The sequence below is a fragment of the Hippopotamus amphibius genome, chromosome 9, assembly GCF_030028045.1.
Source record: "Hippopotamus amphibius kiboko isolate mHipAmp2 chromosome 9, mHipAmp2.hap2, whole genome shotgun sequence".
Taxonomy (NCBI): Eukaryota; Metazoa; Chordata; class Mammalia; order Artiodactyla; family Hippopotamidae; genus Hippopotamus; species Hippopotamus amphibius.
In genome coordinates this window covers 86,042,559-86,064,701 of record NC_080194.1, presented here as the reverse complement: position 1 = coordinate 86,064,701, position 22,143 = coordinate 86,042,559, and the positions used below count along the sequence as shown (strand labels likewise).

General features: G+C 37.3%; 2 protein-coding genes across 2 annotated transcripts; one reads left to right on the top strand and one right to left on the bottom strand.

Moving 5' to 3' along the window:
- Positions 1–2,582: 2,582 nt before the first annotated feature.
- On the top strand, positions 2,583–3,518 carry LOC130829225 (olfactory receptor 10G9-like). The gene has a single exon (XM_057695506.1). It carries the CDS (start codon positions 2,583–2,585, stop codon positions 3,516–3,518), a length of 936 nt encoding a protein of 311 aa, XP_057551489.1.
- A 16,534-nt stretch (positions 3,519–20,052) lies between these two features.
- Positions 20,053–20,988, bottom strand: LOC130829232 (olfactory receptor 10G7-like). Its single transcript, XM_057695522.1, has one exon. The coding sequence runs from the start codon at positions 20,986–20,988 to the stop codon at positions 20,053–20,055; it is 936 nt and encodes a 311-aa protein (XP_057551505.1).
- Between the last annotated feature and the right edge of the window lie 1,155 nt (positions 20,989–22,143).

Here is a 22,143-nt window from a genome sequence, read left to right as displayed (position 1 = left end):
ATAAACAAATGTAATAAAGACTACCACAGTTATATCTGAATTCAGCTGTAAAAAAAGTTTGGAAATTTAGCTGTTTTAAATCACAAAATGTGGTGGAAGAAAGAGTGAGATGTGAGACAGAGAGTACAAACAGGAGATGATCATTTATGGGTTCTGGCAATTTTAAGTTGAGTATAAACAGTTGCGAATTTATCTGCATCACTGATGAGGGAATAGGGTAACTGAGTCCTTCTTTCCTCTTAGGTATAATTGCTAGCTCCAGAAAGACATGAACTCTTCTCAGGAGGGTTCAAATAACAAACACATAGGGAAATATATGCATAATTATTTAAAACTTTTAATTAGTCCTTTTCTGTTTTTTTTTTTTTCTCATCATCCAGGAAACCTGAAGACCCAAGAGTAATCTTATTCCCTGAGAAAGTAAATCAAGTTAAGCTCCCGCCTGTCTAACTATCCTAGTTTCCATTCTCTGCCCTTCAACTAGTTGGGTCCTTGAAGAGAAATGAACCACTCTTTCTCAACAGGCAATCACAGGTATACCAGCTCTTTGAGTAGTAACTTGCAAATAAGTTCCGTGACATAGCATGTAGAAAGTTAAACATTTTGATGGGGTGAGGGGTAAACACAAATGAGTTTTATCTTGAAATGAGTCACATACAGCAAGTTGACTTCTTAGGAAGATTTCTCTCATTTCCACTTGCTATCTTTCTTAACTTCCATTCAGAGATAAGATATTTGGGGATTGTTAGACTTCCTTCTAAATGTGGTAATCAAGTCTCTGTCTGTCTTTCTGTCTTTCGCTCTCTGTCTCTTTGTTTCTCTTCTCTATTTTTACTCTCTATCTATCTTTCTATCTATATATACACACAGGTACTGTCTATACATACATATACATGTATACACACATATACATATCTGTATACATACAGTTAATATAAGGACCTATGAATAGGGACTAAATTGCTATAACAAGGACAGACAAGTCAAACGTTGATACCTCTGACTGATACTCCTGTCTTAGGTCTCAGGCTACCTTGCAATTCACCTGATGAAAAATTTCATGCTTTGTCTAAACTAAATTTGATTTATCCTGGTGATGGGATCCCACTGGTACAATAGAATTTTAGAGATATACTTGTTACATTTTTTGAGTTCTGGTATCCATATAAATGATTAGGGTAATTGTCTCTCTTATTTACTCTTTCATTTGAAAAATATAGCTTCATTTTAGCTTAAGCCACATCCTATCTGGGGATAGGATATATTTTGTATGGGCTTTGCTAAGAGCAGAGAACCTCATTTCTCTCATGTTGGTGAGTCTTCCCATTAGAAAAAGAAACAATCTTCAACTCAACAATATTTTGGATTAAATTGAAAACATTGTTTCTGCCTCACTTTCCACTGTATACAATTGCAGTTTTTTTTGACATTAAGCTGACTTGGGTCCTTTTCTCTTACAGTGGTTCTGTTTTTCTTGTCACAGGTATTAAGTTTTAAATCGTATACTTGATGAAATTGTTTTCTCTTATGAAGGCATTTCCTGGATTTATGAGTATGAGGATTGGAAGATGGGGGGTGGGATATCATCACTAAAAAAGTGGAAAACAGAAAATATTTAGATAGTTAAGATAGAAATAAGTATGAATATATTAGAAACCAACCCCTACCCAGTGGATTGTGTTTGGGAGAACACATATGAAGTTTATGTTCTTAGAGCTTCATCAAGGATAGTCTAAAATAAGACAAGTTTGAGGCCAGCAGTGTTATGAAGGTTGGTATTTTCTGGATCATATCAGAGACTTGTTAGAATTCTGAATGGCATTTACATTCTCAACCTGCTCTGATTATTTCCTATATAATCAGGTAGTGGTGGTAGTGAACCACCATACCAGTGGTAAAATCTTCCTCAAATTGTAGCTTTGAAATTAAGAAGTCTCTATAGCACAAAGAGAACTTATTTTCCCTCCTCACCCCCTCTCTCTCCATATATTTAAATTTATACATTTTAAAAAATAAGCAACAGCTCCATATAATTTGTTATCATTTATTGACACCTATCAAGTGTCAGGCACTTTGCTAAGTACTTTACAGTTATCATTACTTCCTACTGATACCTTAACTGAGGTAGGTGATCCTGAGCTTCCGATGAGATTAGAGATCAAACTGAAACCTTGATTTCAACATTGTGAGACCTGGGGCAGAGGACCAAGCTGACATCACCCACAGAAAGTATAAGATAGGAAATTTGCATTGTTTTATGCTGCTAGGTTAGTAGTATTTAGAGACACCAATACAAATTTACAATGGATTTCTCCTACTACTTTTCTTTTGCATATATCTGTGTGTGCCACTGTGTGTGTGTGTGTGAGAGAGAGAGAGAGAGAGAGAGAGAGGAAAGAGAGAAGATGCAATCATTCTATCTCCTTTTTCAAAGGAGATTTGTGATAAGCAAAGTGGAGTATGACTCTAGAATTATGTACCATGTATGGTGAAGCTTCTATAGAGAATGGGTTCTCAATTCTCAATTAAATGCTGGGTGCTCTTGATATTCCCATAGAGAGAGATACCAAAAGGGTGGAGAAATGACAAACGTGAGCCTAGTGACAACATTTATCCTCATGGGCCTTCCCCATGCACCAGAGCTGGACACGCTCCTCTTTGGAATCTTCCTAGTGATCTATGTCCTCACTGTGGTGGGGAACCTCCTCATCCTGCTGGTGATCGCGGTGGATCCCCACCTCCACACCCCCATGTACCACTTCCTGACTAACCTGTCCTTCATTGACATGTGGTACTCCACGGTCACTGTGCCCAAAATGCTGATGACTCTGGTCTCCCCAGGAGGCAGGGCTATCTCCTTTCACAGCTGTGTGGCCCAGTTCTACTCCTTCGACTTCCTGGGGAGCACCGAGTGTTTCCTCTACACTGTCATGTCCTATGACCGCTACCTGGCCATCAGTTACCCGCTCAGGTATGCCAGCATGATGAGGGGGAGAACGTGTGCCCTCCTGGCCACAACCACATGGCTCAGTGGCTCTCTGCACTCTACTATCCAGACCACACCGCTGTTCCGTTTGCCCTACTGTGGGCCTAACCAGATCCAGCATTACATCTGCGATGCACCATCCCTACTCAAACTCGCCTGTGTGGACACCTCTGCCATCGAGATGGTGATATTTGTCAACATCGGGGTGGTGGCCTTGGGCTGCTTTCTCCTGATAGTGCTGTCCTACATGTCCATCATCCGTTCCATCCTGAAGATCCGCATCTCAGAGGGGAGACGCAGAGCCTTTCAGACCTGTGCCTCCCACTGCATAGTGGTCCTTTGTTTCTATGTTCCCCTTGTTTTCATTTACCTGAGGCCAGGCTCCAAGGAGGTTGTAGATGGGATTGTGGCAGTTTTCTACACTGTGCTGACGCCCCTTCTGAACCCTGTGGTGTACACCCTGAGGAACAAGGAAGTCAAGAAAGCTCTGTTGAAGCTTAAAGACAAAATAGCATATTCACAGATCAAATAATCTCTGCAATGTAGCTACACTCATTTAAAAGTGTAGTAATAAGTACTATAATGTAACATAGAAATATAATAGAGTATGGTATAGTATCGTAGTATAATTTCATCAACATGAAATGTATTTTGTTTATATTTCTTAGTGTTAAACTTTATCCAAACTGCTTAGCAATATTTGTTTCACAGATTTTTTGTGGAATTTAAAAAATTGCAAGTTCTTTTATTTACAATGAACATCCTTAAAGTTTGATCTATTAACTCATTTCTCTGCAACATGTTTGTTTTACCTTTTTGTCCTAGTTTTATTGATATATAATTGACATATGACATCATTTTTAACTTTTGAAAAAGTACATATTCTGCCTGTGTCTTGGACACAGAGGAGTAGGAGTTATTTACATATACCCAAGTTGATAGTATGCTTTTTTTGTTTATGTCTCATGCACAAACTTGGGGATTTAGAATTTTGGGGATATTATTCAAGGATAGCAACAATATCAGAGGTCACTTACTCATGGATACAGCTGTGCACCTACCTCCTCTTTGTGTGTGTGTGTGTATGAAGGTCCTAAGGCCCCATTCCCAGCACATCTTAGCCCTGTTCAATGCTCCCACATTGAAAGAGTTCCACACTTCTGAGCAGCTAGTTATCGCTCTAGGTAGGTCTGCCAGGACAAGCTGTGGCTCTGCATGCTCTTTCAGTGACTGGGGACACTAGCCACCTCAGAGAGCCCTGCAGTTTCTCACATTTGGTCAGTGTGATCAGGAGAATGCTACCATCATAAACCTCCAGTCTCCATCACATATTCTGACCTTGACTTCCTGCATGAACAGACCAAATGCCCATATTTAGCACAACCTTTCTATGCTGGGTCATTTTACTGTAGATGGGGTGGCTGGTCATGCTGCCCAGATAGCTCCCTCTCCCAGCATTTTAGAGTCTTGGAAATTCAGATTCCCCAAACTACAACCTGCTCTGGGACAGGAATACCCTACCTTGCAGGCTGGGGCCAAGGGTGCTTCCTATTTAGAAAGTAGAAAAATTAAATATAATTAAGTCACTTGGTATCATGGGATTTCCACATATTTCTTTTACAAATTAGAAAAATAAGGCCTGGTGAAGACAAAACACCCTAAAAAGAAAAACAAAAACAAAAACAAAAAACAATGCATAGCTACCCAGCACATAGTAGTAGACTTCCACATGTAATGGATGAAGTGTTATAACCACATGCAAGCAAAGCAAATATTGGCTCAAATAGTGTAGAAATAATTCTATACTCTGTATCTCTATTTCTCATCTGTGAATGACCTTCTCTCACAATACTATTAGGAGTATTAAATGAGTTAGTAGAAGTAAACGTGCTTTGAGTGATATAGATTCACAATACATTCTTTCTTTCTTTCTTTATTTGTTTATTTATTTATTTATTTTATTGGCTGTGTTGGGTCTTTTTTGCTGTGCGTGGGCTTTCTTTTAGTTGTGGTGAGTGGGGCTACTCTTCATTGTGGTGCACAGGCTCCTCATTGCCGTGGCTTCTCTTGTTGTGGAGCATGGGCTCTAGGTGTGGGGCTTCAGTAGTTGCAGCACATGGGCTCAATAGTTGTGGCTCACGGTCTTTAAAGCGCAGGCTCAATAGTTGTGGTGCACGGGCTTAGTTGCTCTGCGGCATGTGGGATCTTCCTGGAGCAGGGATCAAACCCATGTCCCCTGCATTGGCAGGTAGATTCTTAACCACTGCACCACCTAGGAAGCCCCACAATACATTCTTTTTTTTTTTCTTCCCACAATACATTCTTAATTAAAGTTTTAAAATTCCAACCTGGGACTACCGGCTAGATAGCCTGATTCTCAGAATCATTCCTCTTACAAATTATTTCAGTGATTCCCTAGCCGCTAACACAGTATTTCTGAAGGTGCATGAATGTAGCTGTCTTTACATCACAATCACAGATCATAAATTACTGTCATGCTTAACACCATTACTGACAGTGTAATTATTCTGATTAATTATTTTGATAAATTTGATATTCTCAAATCTTCAAGTAATTCAACTATAATAAAATCCATGAAACATTAAAATCATATGGTATTAAATTATTCTAGAATAATTCAGAGGCAAAAGCATAAACGCTGCTGAGCTTGGAATGTACTAGACATATTATAAGTTAATCATTATAAGAACCTTATGAGATAGGTACTGTTTATACATAAAATGAGGAAACTGGAGAAGATTAGGTTGCTTACTCAAATTCACACAGTTTTGCTAACTGAATATGGTCAAGGCTTAATCCCAGATATCTGGCACTAAAGTCCATGGTGTTAAATTCTACCCTGCATTGCTGTCATTGAATTTCAGGAAACTTTTAAGTCTTTGGGGAGCAGGACAGTATCAATGAACATCAATAATCACTGAAATAACACAGCACGGAATTTTGTACATTTATACATATTTAATATATCAAATGTAGGTTTTTTAAACTACTTTTCCCCCCATATACTATGTAAAGCACCTTAGCTACCTTACCTCTGCCTGATTTAGATTCTAAGTGGTTCACCACACTTTATTTATGTGCTCCACGTGAAGTTGTGGACTTCTCAAGGAAAAATATTATCTTATCCTTGGAGTAATTCACCTTTATAATCTTGGTCTGATTTCTTTAGGATGCTCTCCCTGCTACAGACCCTTTCCATTTCTCAATATGTGTACATACATTCTGAGGGACCCAACTTCTGATCCACACTCAAACATTAGATATATTCCTAGTCAGATGCCTTCTCTTTCTATCCATGCTGCTCCTGCCTTCCTTGTTCAAGTCCCTAATGTCTTTAGTTTGTCAGATAGCTCCCTTAGGAGACAAAGCTATTGCATCAAATTTCATAGGTCTAAATTTTTCCTCTCCTCTTCAACACTTGTCTCTTATGTGCTATGATTGAGACAATAAAAGTTACCCTGAAATTCAGAGGGTCTGCCCATAATCCTTCTTCATACATTTCTTCTTTCTACAGTTGCAAAAAGGGTAAGAGAGGAGATAAATAGGAAAAGATGAGAGAGGTGGGATGGCATGAAAAAGCTCTGGAAGATAAAGAAGAATAATGGATAATTTGAATACTTCAACAATGAATCCTTTATATTATTAAATATTAATTGGGACAAGCTTATTTCATAAATACTTCCTTATGTCATTACTATGCCCTAAGAGTTGTTAGTGCTGTTTTCAAAACGGGAAAATAAAAAAAAGAATAAAATAATTCAGAGTTGATATGTGTATTCCACTTAGGGAATGATGAAAACTGAGCAAAACTTTCAACACATTGTGCTGTATTTTGATGTACTCTCTTGGGTCCCTCCGTGTAATAACTGCTATGGAGAACTGAACTTGTCCTCGGAGACATTACTGTGGTGTTGTTCTCCAGTTAACCTGAAGTTTTAAATATTGTTTGTAATAGTATGACATGTCTAACTGATTCCTCAAAAGTATATTTTCTGAGGTAATTAGTAGTTGAAAAGGATCTTAAATTGTAGAAGTAAATAGTTAAATTATAAGAAGTAAATCGATAATATAGAAAGAATCTGGCTCAGATCCAGAATGTACAGGCTGACTTTTAGAATGATTTCAATATTGATACTTATACATCTCTTCAATCCTGCTTTGTCAGTTAATTAATGAATGCAATAATTCCTTCAAAAATGTTAATTAAGTGACTGCTACATTTAAGGCAAAGGAGATATAGAACATCAGGACAGTATTTGTGTTCCAGAACACCAGAATCCAAATGTGAAATGCTGGAGCCTGCCGGCAAAATCGATCAGGTCCTTAGGCAAACAAGACGAGGCTTAGAAAGAAAGAAAGACAGACACACAAAAGATGGGGTCGAGAGGATCAGAAGCCCAGAATGCAGAAGCATTCCAGAGCCACTGACAAACTCCTTTATTATGCGGCGGCTTTTTATACACTCTCAGAACAAAGGAGGACATCAAACGAAATGACTCCTTCTTTGTTATAACTTGTTCTATCTCTTCAAGGGCACCAGGAACTTGCGTAGTAGCTTGTACCGTACATGGTCTCAGGATGTTCTCATACGATAAGGAGTCTGTGGGAACACATACTGCAGCCCAAGGAATCACATGCTCTTTGTTTAAGCACATACTCAAGGTCAGGGGTGGCGGGACAGAGAGCTATGTTTGTTTTACACAAACCCTTGAATTAAGGCAGCTCCCAGGGCCATGTCCTGGGAGCAGGACCCCTTTCTCAGGGCGGCTCCCCGCAGTGAAACACATAAGGAAACAAGTGAGTCTTAGAATGTCATAAAGTATATCTGAGGTGCCATGGTAAACCACATGGTGTCTAACAGAGGGTAGGCAGTTGAGTGAGTCTCAGTCTGAAAATAAATAAAATTACATATACACAGAAAAAAGGATTGCTCCAAACATATAACTCATAATAATAACATGTAGAGTATGAATAATACTCTATGTTTATGTAATTGGGGTCTGCCCCAAATTCTCATAGCTTCTGCTTTTCAGGCCAAATCATAATGCATAATGAGTCTATTAGTTGTAAGGAGAAGAAATTTTGCGAAAGAGACTAAATTCAAAACATTTCACATCTCTTTTTATTCTCTGGTCATCTCAGTGCCCAGACCATGCATACATATTGGTCAGGACCTGCCCCCATCCAACGCAAGAAGGCCAGAAGGTACATTCCTACCGTGTCCCTGTGGTGGTGATGTGGAAATAGCAGGCAGACTGTACTAAGGTGTTAACTCAAGTGTTTACAGTGTGACTCCTTTTCTCACTGTGAGCAAAGTTAAGACCAAAGCATATCTCCTCCTCCTTGGTATAATGGGGGGACGTTTTCTTTATTCAAGGTTATCATTAGCAAAATATTTTCAAGAAACTTTATTCCCATATTTTGGACACCCATGCTATCAAAAGTGACCAGGGGTCATGCTCATTAGATTGAAAGGAACATGTATGGAATCCTAAAGATTCAGTATCACTCTATCCATCCAATTCTCCCACAGTCAGCAGGGGCAGGGGAAACCATGAAAAGAATGTTGAAAATATGATGGCAATTTGTGCAGCACCAAGTCTGAAGTGGTGAGATTTGCTAATGATAGCACTTAAGGTCATTGGGTATAAATAGAAGACAAGGACCCTCCTGGAGTGAAATATTAATGGGTAAGACAGATGAGACTTTCCATCACTTCTCTAAAGGATGCCCACTGGATGCATGTCCACATTTTTGATGATGTGGTATTAGGGTATTTGAAATCATTAATTATGCATGTCAAGCCATTCACAGGTGGGCAAAACTCTAAAAATCAACCCAGAAGAGCAATGCCATAATAGGCAGTCTGATGTGTATTAATTAAACAAAACTGTCAGAGGCCATGCTAAGTTCTACCCAGCATTAAGGGAGCAATAAAAGACTTACTGTTGTACTTTCTCTTATGTTCACAGATGTTGGTTGTACTCTACAAGGATTCTTTGCCTTACAAGTCTACTTCTATCTAGCTGGCATTACTTTAAACTTACCCAAGATTTATTGAAAAGTGGGACAAATCTTGAACCCATAAAAACAGTCTTTATTTCCATCACAGCATTTTTTAGTACTTAGCATTTCCTTTTGATTTTATATTAGCATTTCCATCTTTCTGTTTACATTATCCATATGTTCTTTCATATTGTCTACTTTTTCCATTAAGAGCTCTTAATATATTAATCATAGTTGTTTTAAATTCTCTAATAATTCCAATATTGGTATCATATTTGGGAATGGCTCTGATGATTAGTTTATCTCTTCAGACAGTTTTTTTCTTGCTTTGCAGCATGCCTTGCAATTTTTGTAGAAAGCTTGGCATGCTGTACTCGGTAATAGGAACTGAGGTAAATAGGCTTCCAGTGTAAGAATTTCTGATAGTCTGTCTAGTAGATGGATTTTGTTTACTGATTGTAGTAGCTGTAGGTGCCAGGGTCTTCACATTTCTCTAATGTCCTGTTTGTGCCCACCTATTTAAGTCGGTGTCTTGCAAATATTTCATCCATAAGCCACTATTACAATAACAGAGCCCTGTTGGTACGAAAGTAAAGTTTGAGGGAGGGAGATTATTTTATAATATTCTGACTCATTGCTGGTATTTTTTAGTGAGCCTGTTTTCGATGACCTTCACAATTGTTTCTCCAGGGCCCCCCTGCCCTGATCACTCTACTTCCATTTTTGGCTACAGCAATCCCAACTTAATTTGTTTTGCTCTGACATCTGTTCACCACTCTTTTCCCTTTTAGGTAAGACAGGAAGACTAGAGCACTCACACTCTGGAGTGGAAGAAATGCTCTTCTGGTTGGATAAGGCTCTTGCAAAGTCTTTTCCCTAGAGAGAGCAGGCTTTATTATGGACAAGACTCTGGATATATTTTCACAATGGTTACTTTTCCCCTAACCCTACCAGAGTCAAGAGGAGAATGTCTTTGGCTCTTCACCATGAGAAGCTGGTTGGGTTGCCTCTAGGCAAAGCCCATGGAAGTATTGGGGCTCCCTTTAAAGACTGAAGCCCTCAGGAGTTTCTCACTGTCATGTTAGTCCACACTCAGCCTTCATTAATTCTCAAAATTATCACTTAAGCCTTCTTATTAGTTTACAGCTCCAGTGGCTTCTGCTCTAGGTAAGCAGATATTGTGGGAAGACATTCGGGAACCTTTCTGAAACCTTGAAAATGTTAAAGTACGTGGTCCGAGCGATGGGATTCAGAATGTCCTGCTTGAGCAGTGGAGGAGCTGAGGGTGCGGGGCGTGGAAACTAATATCACCCTGTTTGGCCCTGAAGGATGGCTGGTTAGCCAAAGACGGGTAAGATTCCTCAGAGGAGGAACAACCTAAGACAGGCACAGCCGCAGAGGGGCCAACAGGGGTGGTGCATAGAGCCTTCTTTATATCACCCTGTTTGGCCCTGGAGGATGACTGGTTAGCCAGAGACAGGTAAGATTCCTCAAGGGAGGAACAACCTAAGACAGGCACAGTCGCAGAGGGGCCAACAGGGGTGGGGCACAGACCCCCAATATCTGAGAGAGGTCTCCTGCCCCCAGGGCTGTTTTGCTCTCCACCCCCAGCTCAAATCCACACCTGCTCAACTCGGACCCAGGAAGTAAACAAAGGTAATTGCCTCAGTCATGTGAGGCCTTTGATTGTTTATGGGTGTAACCTGAGAATGTTAGCCGAAGAACTCAATAAAAGCAACCTGGGATGAGTCAGCAGGGCTCTTGATCGGAGAGGTCTTGAGCCCCCCGGTCCCACTTTTCTCTTCAGTCTGTGTCTGTGTCTTCTTCAAGCTTGCGGCACCCGTCACTCACCTCGAGTCGCCGAGCTGGTCTTGGCAAGATATCAGCTGTATCTCTGGTTGATTATTTCTCTTTTGGTATAGCAGTTTGCCCTGTGACCTCAGTTCTCTGACGGATCCATGAAAAGCCACGATTTTCAATTTGTCCAGATTTTTTACTATTGTAAGAATGCAAATGACAACTTCCAGGCTCTTTACATGTGGGAGATGAAACCAGAAGCCACAAATCATGGCTTTTTAATGTTGACAATTAAACATATTTTAATGTTAAAATATTTATTCAGATTTACTTACATTTCATTTTTTTTTGACTTTCTATTCTGACTTGTATCTCAAACATTCTTTACAGGATAAATTTTATTATTGCATTATATTTTTAAAAGATAGTTGATAAAGGTCTATTAGTCTAAATACTTTCAGTTTTTTAATGTCTCCAAATATTATTTCACACTTGTTCCTGATAGTTGCTTAGCATACAGTTCTTGATTGACACTTATTTTTCCCAAGTTTTGCACTTTATTTCAATATTTTTTGATTTGCATCATTACTGAGCATCATTCAGCTGTTTAAATATTGTTTTATTGAAGAATGACTTCCTAATAGCAATTTTCTCAAGCTGTGTATTTTGAAGCTATTTTACTAAGTTCATACAAATTTGGGATTTTATTATCTTCCTGTTAAATTGACCCTCTCATCTTTATAAAATGCCCTTTATATCTCTTACTTCCTACCTTAAAGTCCACTTTATCTGATATTAACATAGACATACCAGGTATTTTTTCCTGATATTTTTGTGGCATAAATTTTCCACTCTTTTACTTTCTATTTTTTTTTTGTTCATGTCTTCGTATTTAATGTAGTTTCTTATAAATGAGATATAATTAAGTGTTTTTTAGGATATGTGGTAATGTTTTGATTTTAATTGTAGTGGTTACTTATCTGTCATTATTGATAAAGTTAGTTTTAAATCTAATATTTTGCTATTTGTTTTCAATTCATACCATAAATCCTTTTTCTTTATTCCTGTGTTTTTTCTGTCTTCATTTGTATTCATCAAAGTCTTTAATGTATTAATCAAGTTTTTAAATTTGTTTCTTAGTTTTTTCACTATTTTAATTATTTTAATTTTTTATATCTTTATGATATTCAATGTCATTTTTAATGTTATAATTTGCTTACATTACTACTTTTACCATATCCTAAATAATCTAAAACATTTACAGTCATTTAACTACATGTAATAGCTTTCTATCTTTTTTTATATTATTGTCCTCTATTTTATTTCTAAATATGTTGTAAACTTCATAACATATTGTTATTGATGCCTTAATAATCAGCAGTGTTTATGTTTACTTATGTATTTACCTTTCCCAGCACTATTTATTCCTTCTTGCACTTCCTTCTGGGATCATTTTATTTCATTTTAGAATTTCCTTTAGTAATTTTTATAGTGTGGGGCTATATTTTATGAAGTTTATACTTATTAACAAGGCTGCTTTGTCATGGGTGTATAGAAATAAGTTTTCCTTTTTTTGTTTTTAATTTGTAATTTGACTTTTCTCTTTGCCTGATTTTAAAAATCAGTGTTAGGTGTAATTTGCATATACCACAATGCATCCATTTTAGGTGCACAGTTTGATGAGTTCTGACAAATGTTAACTACCACCAAAATCAAGATAAAAAACCTTTCCATCAACACAATGGAACTCCATGAGTCCCTTCTCGGTCATTCTCCAATCTCCTGAGATCCAGGCTGATCTCCTTTCTCTCACTGTAGATTAGATTTACCTTTTTTAGAGCTTCTTATAAATGCAATCATATACTACACTTTTGTGTCTCATTTCTTTTCTTTAAATTGAAGTATAGTTGATCTACAATATTATATTACTTTCAGGAGTACAGCACAGTGATTCAACATTTTTACAGATTACACACCAGTAAAAGTTGTTACAATTTATTACAATTCCCTGTGCTGTACAATATATCCTTGTTGCTTTTCTATTATACATAGTAGTTTCTATGTGTTAATCCATTTCCTTTGTTCATCTTTCTTTTCCTCGTTCATCTATGTATTTGTGCATACAATAATTCATTTCTCACTGAATGGTAGTCCATTATATAAATATGTCACAATTCTTTACCTATTGTTTAACATTTGTGTTGCTTCCAGTTTTGGTATATTATTAATGAAGATGTTGTGTAGATTTATTTGCAAATATTTGTGGGAAATTGTTTTCAATATTCTTGGGTAACCATCATATTAACCTCACTAATATTTGATAGTGTCAGTTTTAAAATTTTAACCATTCAATCTGTAGATTACTTTAGGTAGTATAGTCATTTTCACAATGTTAATTCTTCCAGTCCAAGAACATGGTACATCTCTCCATCTATTTTTATTGTCTTTGATTTAATTCATCAGTGTCTTACAGTTTTCTGCATACAGGTCTTTTGCCTCCTTAGGTAGGTTTATTAGTTGGTATTTTGTTCTTTTAGTTGCAATGGTAAATGGAAGTGTTTCCTAAATTTCTCTTTCTGATTTTTCATTGTTAGTGTATACAAATGCAAGAGATTTCTGTGCATTAATTTTGTATCCTGCTACTTTACTCAATTCATTGATTAGCTCTAGTAGTTTTCTGGTGGCATCTTTAGGACTTTCTATGTATAGTATCATGTCATCTGCAAACAGTGACAGTTTTAATTCTTCTTTTCCAATTTGGATTTCTTTTATTTCCTTTTCTTCCCTGATTGCCATGGATAAAACTTCCAAAACTATGTTGAATAATAATGGTGAGAGTGGGCACCCTTGTCTTGTTCCTTTTTTTAAAGGAAAAGCGTTCAGTTTTTCACAATTGAGAATGATGTTGGCTGTGGGTTTGTCATATATGACTTTTCTCATGTTGAGGTAGGTTCCCTCTATGCCCACTTTCTGGACACTTTTTACCATAAATGGGTGTTGAATTTTGTTAAAACCTCTTTCTGCTTCTATTGAGATGATCATATGGTTTTTATCCTTCAATTTGTTAATATGGTGTATCACATTGATTGATTTATGTATATTAAAGAATCCTTGTGTTCCCAGGATAAACCCCACTTGATCATGTTGTATGATCCTTTGAATGTGCTGTTGGATTCTGTTTGCTAGTATTTTGTTGAGGTTTTTTGCATCTATGTTCATCAGTGATATTGGCCTGTAATTTTCTTTTTTCTGTGACATCTTTGTCTTGTTTTGGTATCAGGGTGATGGTGGCCTTGTAGGATGAGTTTGGGAGTGTTCCTACTTTTGTTATATTTTGGAACAGTTTCAGAGGAATAGGTGTTAGCTTTTCTCTAAATGTCTGATAGAATTCACCTGTGAAGCCATCTGGCCCTGGCCTTTTGTTTGTTGGGGGATTTTTAATCACAGTTTCAATTTCAGTGCCTGTGATTGGTCTCTTCGTATTTTCTATTTCTTCCTGTTTCAGTCTTAGAAGGTGAAAATGACTATACTATCCAAAGTAATCTACAGAGTCCATGCAACCCTAATCAAATTATCAATGGCATTTTTCACGGAATGAGAACAAGAAATTTAAAAATTTGTATGAAAACACAAAAGACCCTGAATAGCCAAAGCAATCCTAAGAAAGAAAAACAAAGCTGGAGGAATCAGGCTCCCTGACTTCAGACTATACTACAAAGCTACAGTAATCAAAACAGTATGGTACTGGCACAAAAATAGAAATACAGATCAATGGAACAGGATAGGAAGCCCAGAGATAAAGCCATGCACATATGGGCACCTTATCTTTGACAAAGGTGGCAAGAATATACAATGGAAAAAAGAGAGACTCTTCAATAAGTGGTGCTGGGAAAACTGGACAGCTACAGGTAAAAGAATGAAATTAGAACACTTCCTAAGACCATACATAAAAATAAACTCAAAATGGATTGAAGACCTAAATGTAAGGCCAGACACTATAAAATTCTTAGAGGAAAAAAAAAGGCAGAACACTATGACATACATCAAAGCAAGATCCTTTTTGACCCACCTCCTAGAGTAATGGAAATAAAAACAAAAATAAACAAGTGGGACCTCATGAAACTTAAAAGTTTTACACAGCAAAAGAAACCACAAACAAGACAAAAAGACAACCCTCAGAATGGGTGAAAATATTTGCCAATGAAGCAACTGACAAAGGATTAATCTCCAAAATATATAAGCAGCTCATGCTGCTCAATATCAAAAACAAACAAACAACCCAATCCAAAAATGGGCAGAAGACCTAAATAGACATTTCTCCAAAGAAGACATACAGATGGCCAACAAACACATGAAAAGATGCTCAACATCACTAATCATTAGAGAAATGCAAATCAAAACCACAAAGAAGTATCACTTCACATCAGTCAGAATGGCTATCGTCAAAAAATCTACAAGCAATAAACGCTGGAGAGGGTGTGGAGAAAAGGGAACCCTCCTGCACTGTTGGTGGGAATGTAAATTGATACAGCTACTATGGAGAACAGTATGGAGGTTCCTTAGAAAACTAAAAATAGAACTACCATATGAGCCAGCAATCCCACTACTTGGCATATACCCTGAGAAAACCATAGTCCAAGAAGAAACATGTACCACAATGTTCACTGCCACACCATTTACAATAGCCAGGACATGGAAGCAACCTAAATGCCCATCAACAAATAAATGGATAAAGAAGGCACTGCATATGTATACAACGGAATATTATGCAGCCTTATAAAGGAACAATATTAAGTTATTTGTAGTGAGGTGGATGGACCTAGAGTTTGTCATACAAAGTGAAGTAAATCAGAAAGAGAAAAACAAATACCACATGCTAACACATATATATGTAATCTAGAAAAATGGTACTGATGAACCTAGTAGCAGGGCAGGAATAAAGATGCAGACGTAGAGGATGGACTTGAGGACACAGGGGAGGAAGGGGAAGCTGGGACAAAGTGAGAGAGTAGCACTGACATATATACACTACCAAATGTAAAATGGATGGCTAGTGGGAAGCTGCTGCATAACATAGGGAAATCAACTCAATGCTTGGTGATGACCTAGATGAGTGGCATATGGAGGGTGGGAGGGAGGCTCAAGAGAGAGGGTATATGGGGATATTTGTATAAATATAGCTGATTCACTTTGCTATAGAGCAGAAAATAACACAACATTGTAAAGCAATTATACTTCAATAAAGATGTGAAAAAAATAAAATTTTAACCATTCTATTATGTGTGGTAGAACTTTATTATAGTTTAATTTACATTTTACTGCTGATTGATAAAGTTGAGCATTTTTCACCTTTGGCCTTTCATATGTTTCCTTTGTGAAGTGTGTAGTCAAATCTTTTGTCCATTTCTCTTTGGGTTATTTGTTTTTGATTATTGACTTGTGAGATATCTTTACACATTTTAGGTTCAAAATGTTTATTGGATATATGCATTACAAATATTCACATCCAGTGTGTGTCTTACCTACCCATGTTTTTATTAACATCATTTGAAGAACAGTTTTTAATTTAAGTAAAATCTAATTTTTAATTTATTTTTGTGGCTCATATTTTCTGTCCTTCCTAAGAAATCTAAACCATGTTTATGAAAGTTTTCTTACTTTCCTCCCTGAAAATGTAATAATTTAGCTTTTACATTTAGGTCAATAATCCAATTTAAAATAATTTTTGTATATAGAGTAAGGGAATACTCAAAGTTCAGTTTTTACTGATGGAGAGCCAGCTTTTTCTGCTTTATTTGTTGAAGGCACTATGCTTTCCCTTTTGAAATGCTCTGGCATTTTGGTTAACCATCATCTGAGTGACGTGTGGGTGTGGATCCATATTCTGCTCCATTGGTCTACTTATCAGTATTGATAGAACTGTGCACATGCTCGATTACTGTGATTTGCAATACTTATTACCATCTTTAAACATGTAGGTTGTATGTTCCTGTGGCTACTCTATGCACCTTCAACCCCCAAACCCTCCAGCTGCCCCTTTTTATTCAAATGAGTGCTTTTGACCCTTCATTTCCTTCTAATGGCCTACAAACATTCCATTGATGCTGTTCATATGTAACCTCTGTGGTGGAATAGTTCAGTAGCATGAAGGAACAGGAAGAGCAACAGTTTGGGCCCTTGAATCCCTTGGTATCTCCCAGGACCATGTCACTGAGAAGTAGCTGCTTTTATAGGTGTGATCTCTGGGCCTCTTTAAATTTACAATCTCTGTAAAGGTCTTTGGGTGTTATTGTGAGAAATAATTCTGTACGGTTCAATAATAGACTTGTATAAATCTTCCTGGGCTTACTTTGGAAAGGTAGGAAGGATGGTGGTTACCCTTTACTGATCTGGCCCCCTAAATGCTACTCATTAGATGTTTCCTTCTCCATGAATGTTTAACAACCAGCTCAAACCAAAGAATGTCGTGACCAGTCCTCTTGCTTACTTAACTTTGTAGGCTTTACCTGCCTTGTTTCCTATGCTACACTGTCAACCAGATAATTTTAGCTGAAACTTTCACAGGTGCTTAACCCAAGCATTTCTGGAGTTAGATGCTTTATTCTACCCTAAGAACTTACCCTTATTACTTTCTCTGGTTTGTTGAGTTATATCACAAATACCAAAGCTTATTAAACTTCTCCAGCAGCTTTATCGTCTCATGCAGTTGGCTCCTTGCCATCCATTGCACCATCTCAATTTCTACTGCTACTGCCTGAACCTAGATTTTCATGTTTTTTTCTTTTTTTTTCTGATATGCAGTTTGAAAAGGTCTTTAGTTGATCTTTCTGCCCTAAAGCTTACCTTCCTCCAGTCTGTCTTCACACACTAATTATATCTCTAAGTATAAATGCTGTCATATGACAGTTACATCTGCTGTATTTCAGTAACTCTCCCAATTTTGCAAGATAAAGATCCTTCATCCTAGTGTTGTATACACGTTCCTTCATGATTAGTCTAATTTTTATGACTCCCTTTCTTAAACACCCTATGCTTCTTTTATAATTGGGACTACAAGCTCCTTGAGGTCTATTTTTGTTTAATCTTTATATTCATCATGCATAGCACATAATAGCCACTAAATATTCATATATTGAATGATTAGTGATTCAGTCAGAAAAGCAGAAAAAGAGAACATGAAAAACTATAAATAAAAACCCTCAAAGTTTTATGTAACTCTTTAACAACATACTAATATTTGATAGCTTTATTCAGTGGTCAGTATTCACATCAGCTATAACATCGCCATGTAAGAGATCCTTATGGTCTTGGAACTGTTCAATATCTTGATTGTGATGGTGGACATACAAACCTATCAAGTGTTAAAACTGTATACTACTTAACATATACACACATAAATAAACTGGGGACATCTGAAAAAGGTCTGTGGATTAGATCAATGTCAACATCCTGGTTGTGATATTATGGTATAGTCTCCAAATTTTTACCACTGGAGGAACTGAGCAAAGGTATACAAGGGATCTCTGTATTATTTCTTACAACTTTATATGATTTGACAATTATTTTAATAAAAATTTTAATTAAAAAAGACATTTACCTTATATATTTTCTTAAAAAAACTAAATTACTTTCAACATGGTTTTGTTTAATATATTTTATTGCAGTATTTTGAATCTTCCAGTGTATTTACAAGTTAAAACAAATAATAAGTCTCTTCGTGGGCACCCATTATATCTATCACAATGTATCTTGTATGATGCTACACTTATTTTTCTTCCTTACGGGACAATGACTTTGTGAATGCAGAGACTTTGTTCGTTTTGTTTATCTGTTGTTTATAATGCACCTTAACACTTAGCAAATGTCCCATAATATTTTGTATTATTGTAAGTTAAATAAAATAGTGTGATTGTTATAAGGACCTGGAAAGAATCCAAGTGAACCCAATGGTTAAGTCATTTTGGTCTAACTTGTTTTCAGTTTTCTCCTCTGCAAAATGAGTAGGGTTATATAATGGTCCATATCAGTCTGGTTTGTTGAAGTTAACCTTTTACATACATCACTGTTTCATGGTTTATATAGACCATGCTTTCAGAGTTGGCATGATTTTCTCCCCAGCATAGCTTCATAGCTTACTTAGAGCAAGATGTTCCAAGCTAGCCCAGAAGGGATGTCTTGCTAAAGCATCTCTGGAAGGCAGCTGCTGCAAGTCTGAACAGTCTGAGATGTTCTCTCTAGTTCTATCAGTGGCCTGCCAGTTCTCCTTTTCTCCTCCTGGTATGCTAGGATGTTGACATTTACTGCGTTAAGAGGATACATGTGGCATTAAAATCGAGATTTTACTTTGAGAACAATGAATTTATATTGTCAAGAAAATGTGAATTACGGACCTAGGAAGTGCTGCCTAGGGATAAGCCTTAAAATCAGATATACTCTCAATAGTTTTTGATGATACATTTTTGTCTCTAAGGTTACTTGCTTATTTTTATATATTTAGTATTTGTGCACTGTTTACTTACAGAAATCATTTTAAGATTACCATATAAAAATAGAAGTTTTATGTTTATGATAAAAAACCAGGAACTCTGTAATTATAGAAGGAAAATCTAGAATGTTGTATCAGCGACCAATACAGTATAAACAGTGCATACAGTGCATAGTAGACAAATGTTCATTTTCAAAAATCTTGGAGGTCAAAGTGAAAAAAATTAAAGAATTATACAGCTTTCATTAGCTCATAAATGTGAATAAAGCCATTCTTTTTGATAATTTAGCATTTTGGGTCTATTTCCTAATGTAAAAATTTAATCACGTGGATGCTCTATTATATAATGGATTTGAATATGATACGTAATTTTTACAATATAGAAGGTTTAAAATGGAAAGAAAGAGCTTTTTATAAAGCTGTGATTTAAACTGCACAAAATAAAGTATAGGAGTGTTATACTAGGTAACATTTCTGGAAAATATTTACATAGGAGATAGAAGTAAACTACTTTTCTGAGAATTTACTTGATAGGACATTAAAAAGAAAAAGAACTGGCCATTATCCTTCCTCTTAAATTATCACCATTAAATGGCTGCTGAAGCTGGAATTCTAAGAATCATTGAACAGGGAGAAAAACTAAAAACTTATTAGGTTTTCATTAAGAGTTAATTGAAATGTTCCTTAAAAGTGTAATATTCTTGTTGGTGTTTAATTATAAATAAAATAGAGGCTAGCCATATCTGGCCTTTCTTGTTTATTTACTTTGAGTAAATACTGACTCACTTTTCAGCTTCAACAGAGCTTTCTTGAATTCCTTGTTCCTCAGGGTGTACACCACCGGGTTCAGAAGGGGTGTCAGCACAGTGTAGAAAACTGCCACGATTCCATCCACAGTATCCTTGGAGCCTGGCCTTAGGTAAATGAAAACACCAGGGCCAAAGAAACAAAGGACCACAGTGCTGTGGGAGGCACAGGTCTGAAAGGCTCTGCATCTCCCCTCTGAGGTGTGGATCTTCAGGATGGAACGGACGATGGACACATAGGACAGCACTATCAGGAGAAAGCAGCCTGAGGCCACCACCCCGACATTGACCAAGATCACCATCTCGATGGCGGAGGTGTCTGCGCAGGCAAGTTTCAGGATGGGCGGTGCATCGCAGAAGTAATGCTGGATCCGTCTGGGTCCACAGTAGGGCAAACGGAAGGTCAGTGTGGTCTGGACAGCAGAGTGCAGAGAGCCACTGAGCCATGTAGTTGTGGCCAGGAGGGTGCACGTTCTCCTCCTCATCATGCTGGCATACCTGAGCGGGTAACTGATGGCCAGGTAGCGGTCATAGGACATGATGGTGTAGAGGAAACACTCGGTGCTCCCCAGGAAGTGGAAGCAGTAGAACTGGGCCACACAGTTGTGAAAAGAGATAGTCCTACTTCCTGGGGAGATTAGGGTCGTCAGCATTTTGGGCACAGTGACCGTAGAGAACCACATGTCAATGAAAGACAGGTTGGTCAGGAAGTAGTACATGGGGGTGTGGAGGTGGGGATCCACTGTGATCACCAGCAGGATGAGAAGGTTCCCCACCACAGTGAGGACATAGATCACCAGGAAGATTCCAAAGAGGAGCGTGTCCAGCTCTGGTGCATGGGGAAGGCCCGTGAGGATAAATGTTGTCACTAGGCTCACGTTTGTCATTTCTCCTCTATATGGCACTCTGTTCCTACAGAAAGGACAGCAAATCCAACATTTACAGATTTCACATGAGAACATATTTCATATGAAATATACAAACTACATCTTATCTGATAGAGAATACAAGGGATACATTTTTCTTTACCTTTTGCATAGATAGCACTTTTGCTTCAATATGGGGCTCTGAGGAGGAATGGTTACTTCCTTATTATAGAACCTAAAGAGGACTAAATCCACATAAAATTAGCAAAATAGAAAAGAGGAGTAAATTTTGTTTTCTGTTTTCTGTGGAATTAGGAATGATATACCCAAACATGCAACTTTTCAGAGTTGCTAGCTTTCCCAAGGATAAAGCCTTAATTCAGGCATCTCTCTCTCCCTCACCCTCCCTCTCTCTCTTCTCTCTCTCTCTCTCTCCCCCTTTGTCTCTCTTTCTCCCCCTCTCTCCCTCTCTCTCTCCCCCTCTCTCCCTCTCTCTCTCTCTCTGTATTTTTGTATAACTTATACAGACACACACATAGATAGAAATACCCACTCCCCCATGTGCCTCCAAACATACAGATTCAGTCTCTTTGATCATCAGAGAGTTTCCACTATAAATATATTATAAATTTCTAAAGAAATTTTCATCCTTTATAGCTGAGAGAAAACTGCCTTCCTAAAGCCCTCTCGTCAGCAACAGATGTGTCAAGAGAAGACCCCAATAATGGTCTACTTGAAGCCAGGTTCCTCTGTCCTACCCTAGACCGTGCTCCCCTGATTGTGTGTGAAATCTGATACCAAACTAATGCAGTAATGGTCAGAATATCACTGCTTTCCTCAACTCCTCTTACACAATGTTTATTTCTACTTATAAATTTTCATTATTTCTCCCTTCCCTTCAGGATTTTAGGCAATCAATCATCCTCCTTATAAAGTGTGATCAAACCATCTCACAATATATTTTGAGATATCCATGAAGAATTAGACCTGCTTAAATAGTAATAAAGAGAACTAATTCGTATTTATAGGGTTTGAGTCCCAAAACTGAATATTTATATTGGCTATAAAACAGACACAAAGAAAAATAGCTAGTCTGAAATCTTTTTTACTTTTTCTAGGATTTCTATTATTCCGGGGCTCAAACTATAAGTATTTTGTTTTCTTTTGTTTAAGAAT

What these genes read in the sequence shown, in the direction of transcription:
- LOC130829225 (XM_057695506.1), top strand. Translation starts at nt 2,583, where the DNA reads ATGACAAACGTGAGCCTAGTGACAACATTTATCCTCATGGGCCTTCCC.
- LOC130829232 (XM_057695522.1), bottom strand. Translation starts at nt 20,988, where the DNA reads ATGACAAACGTGAGCCTAGTGACAACATTTATCCTCACGGGCCTTCCC.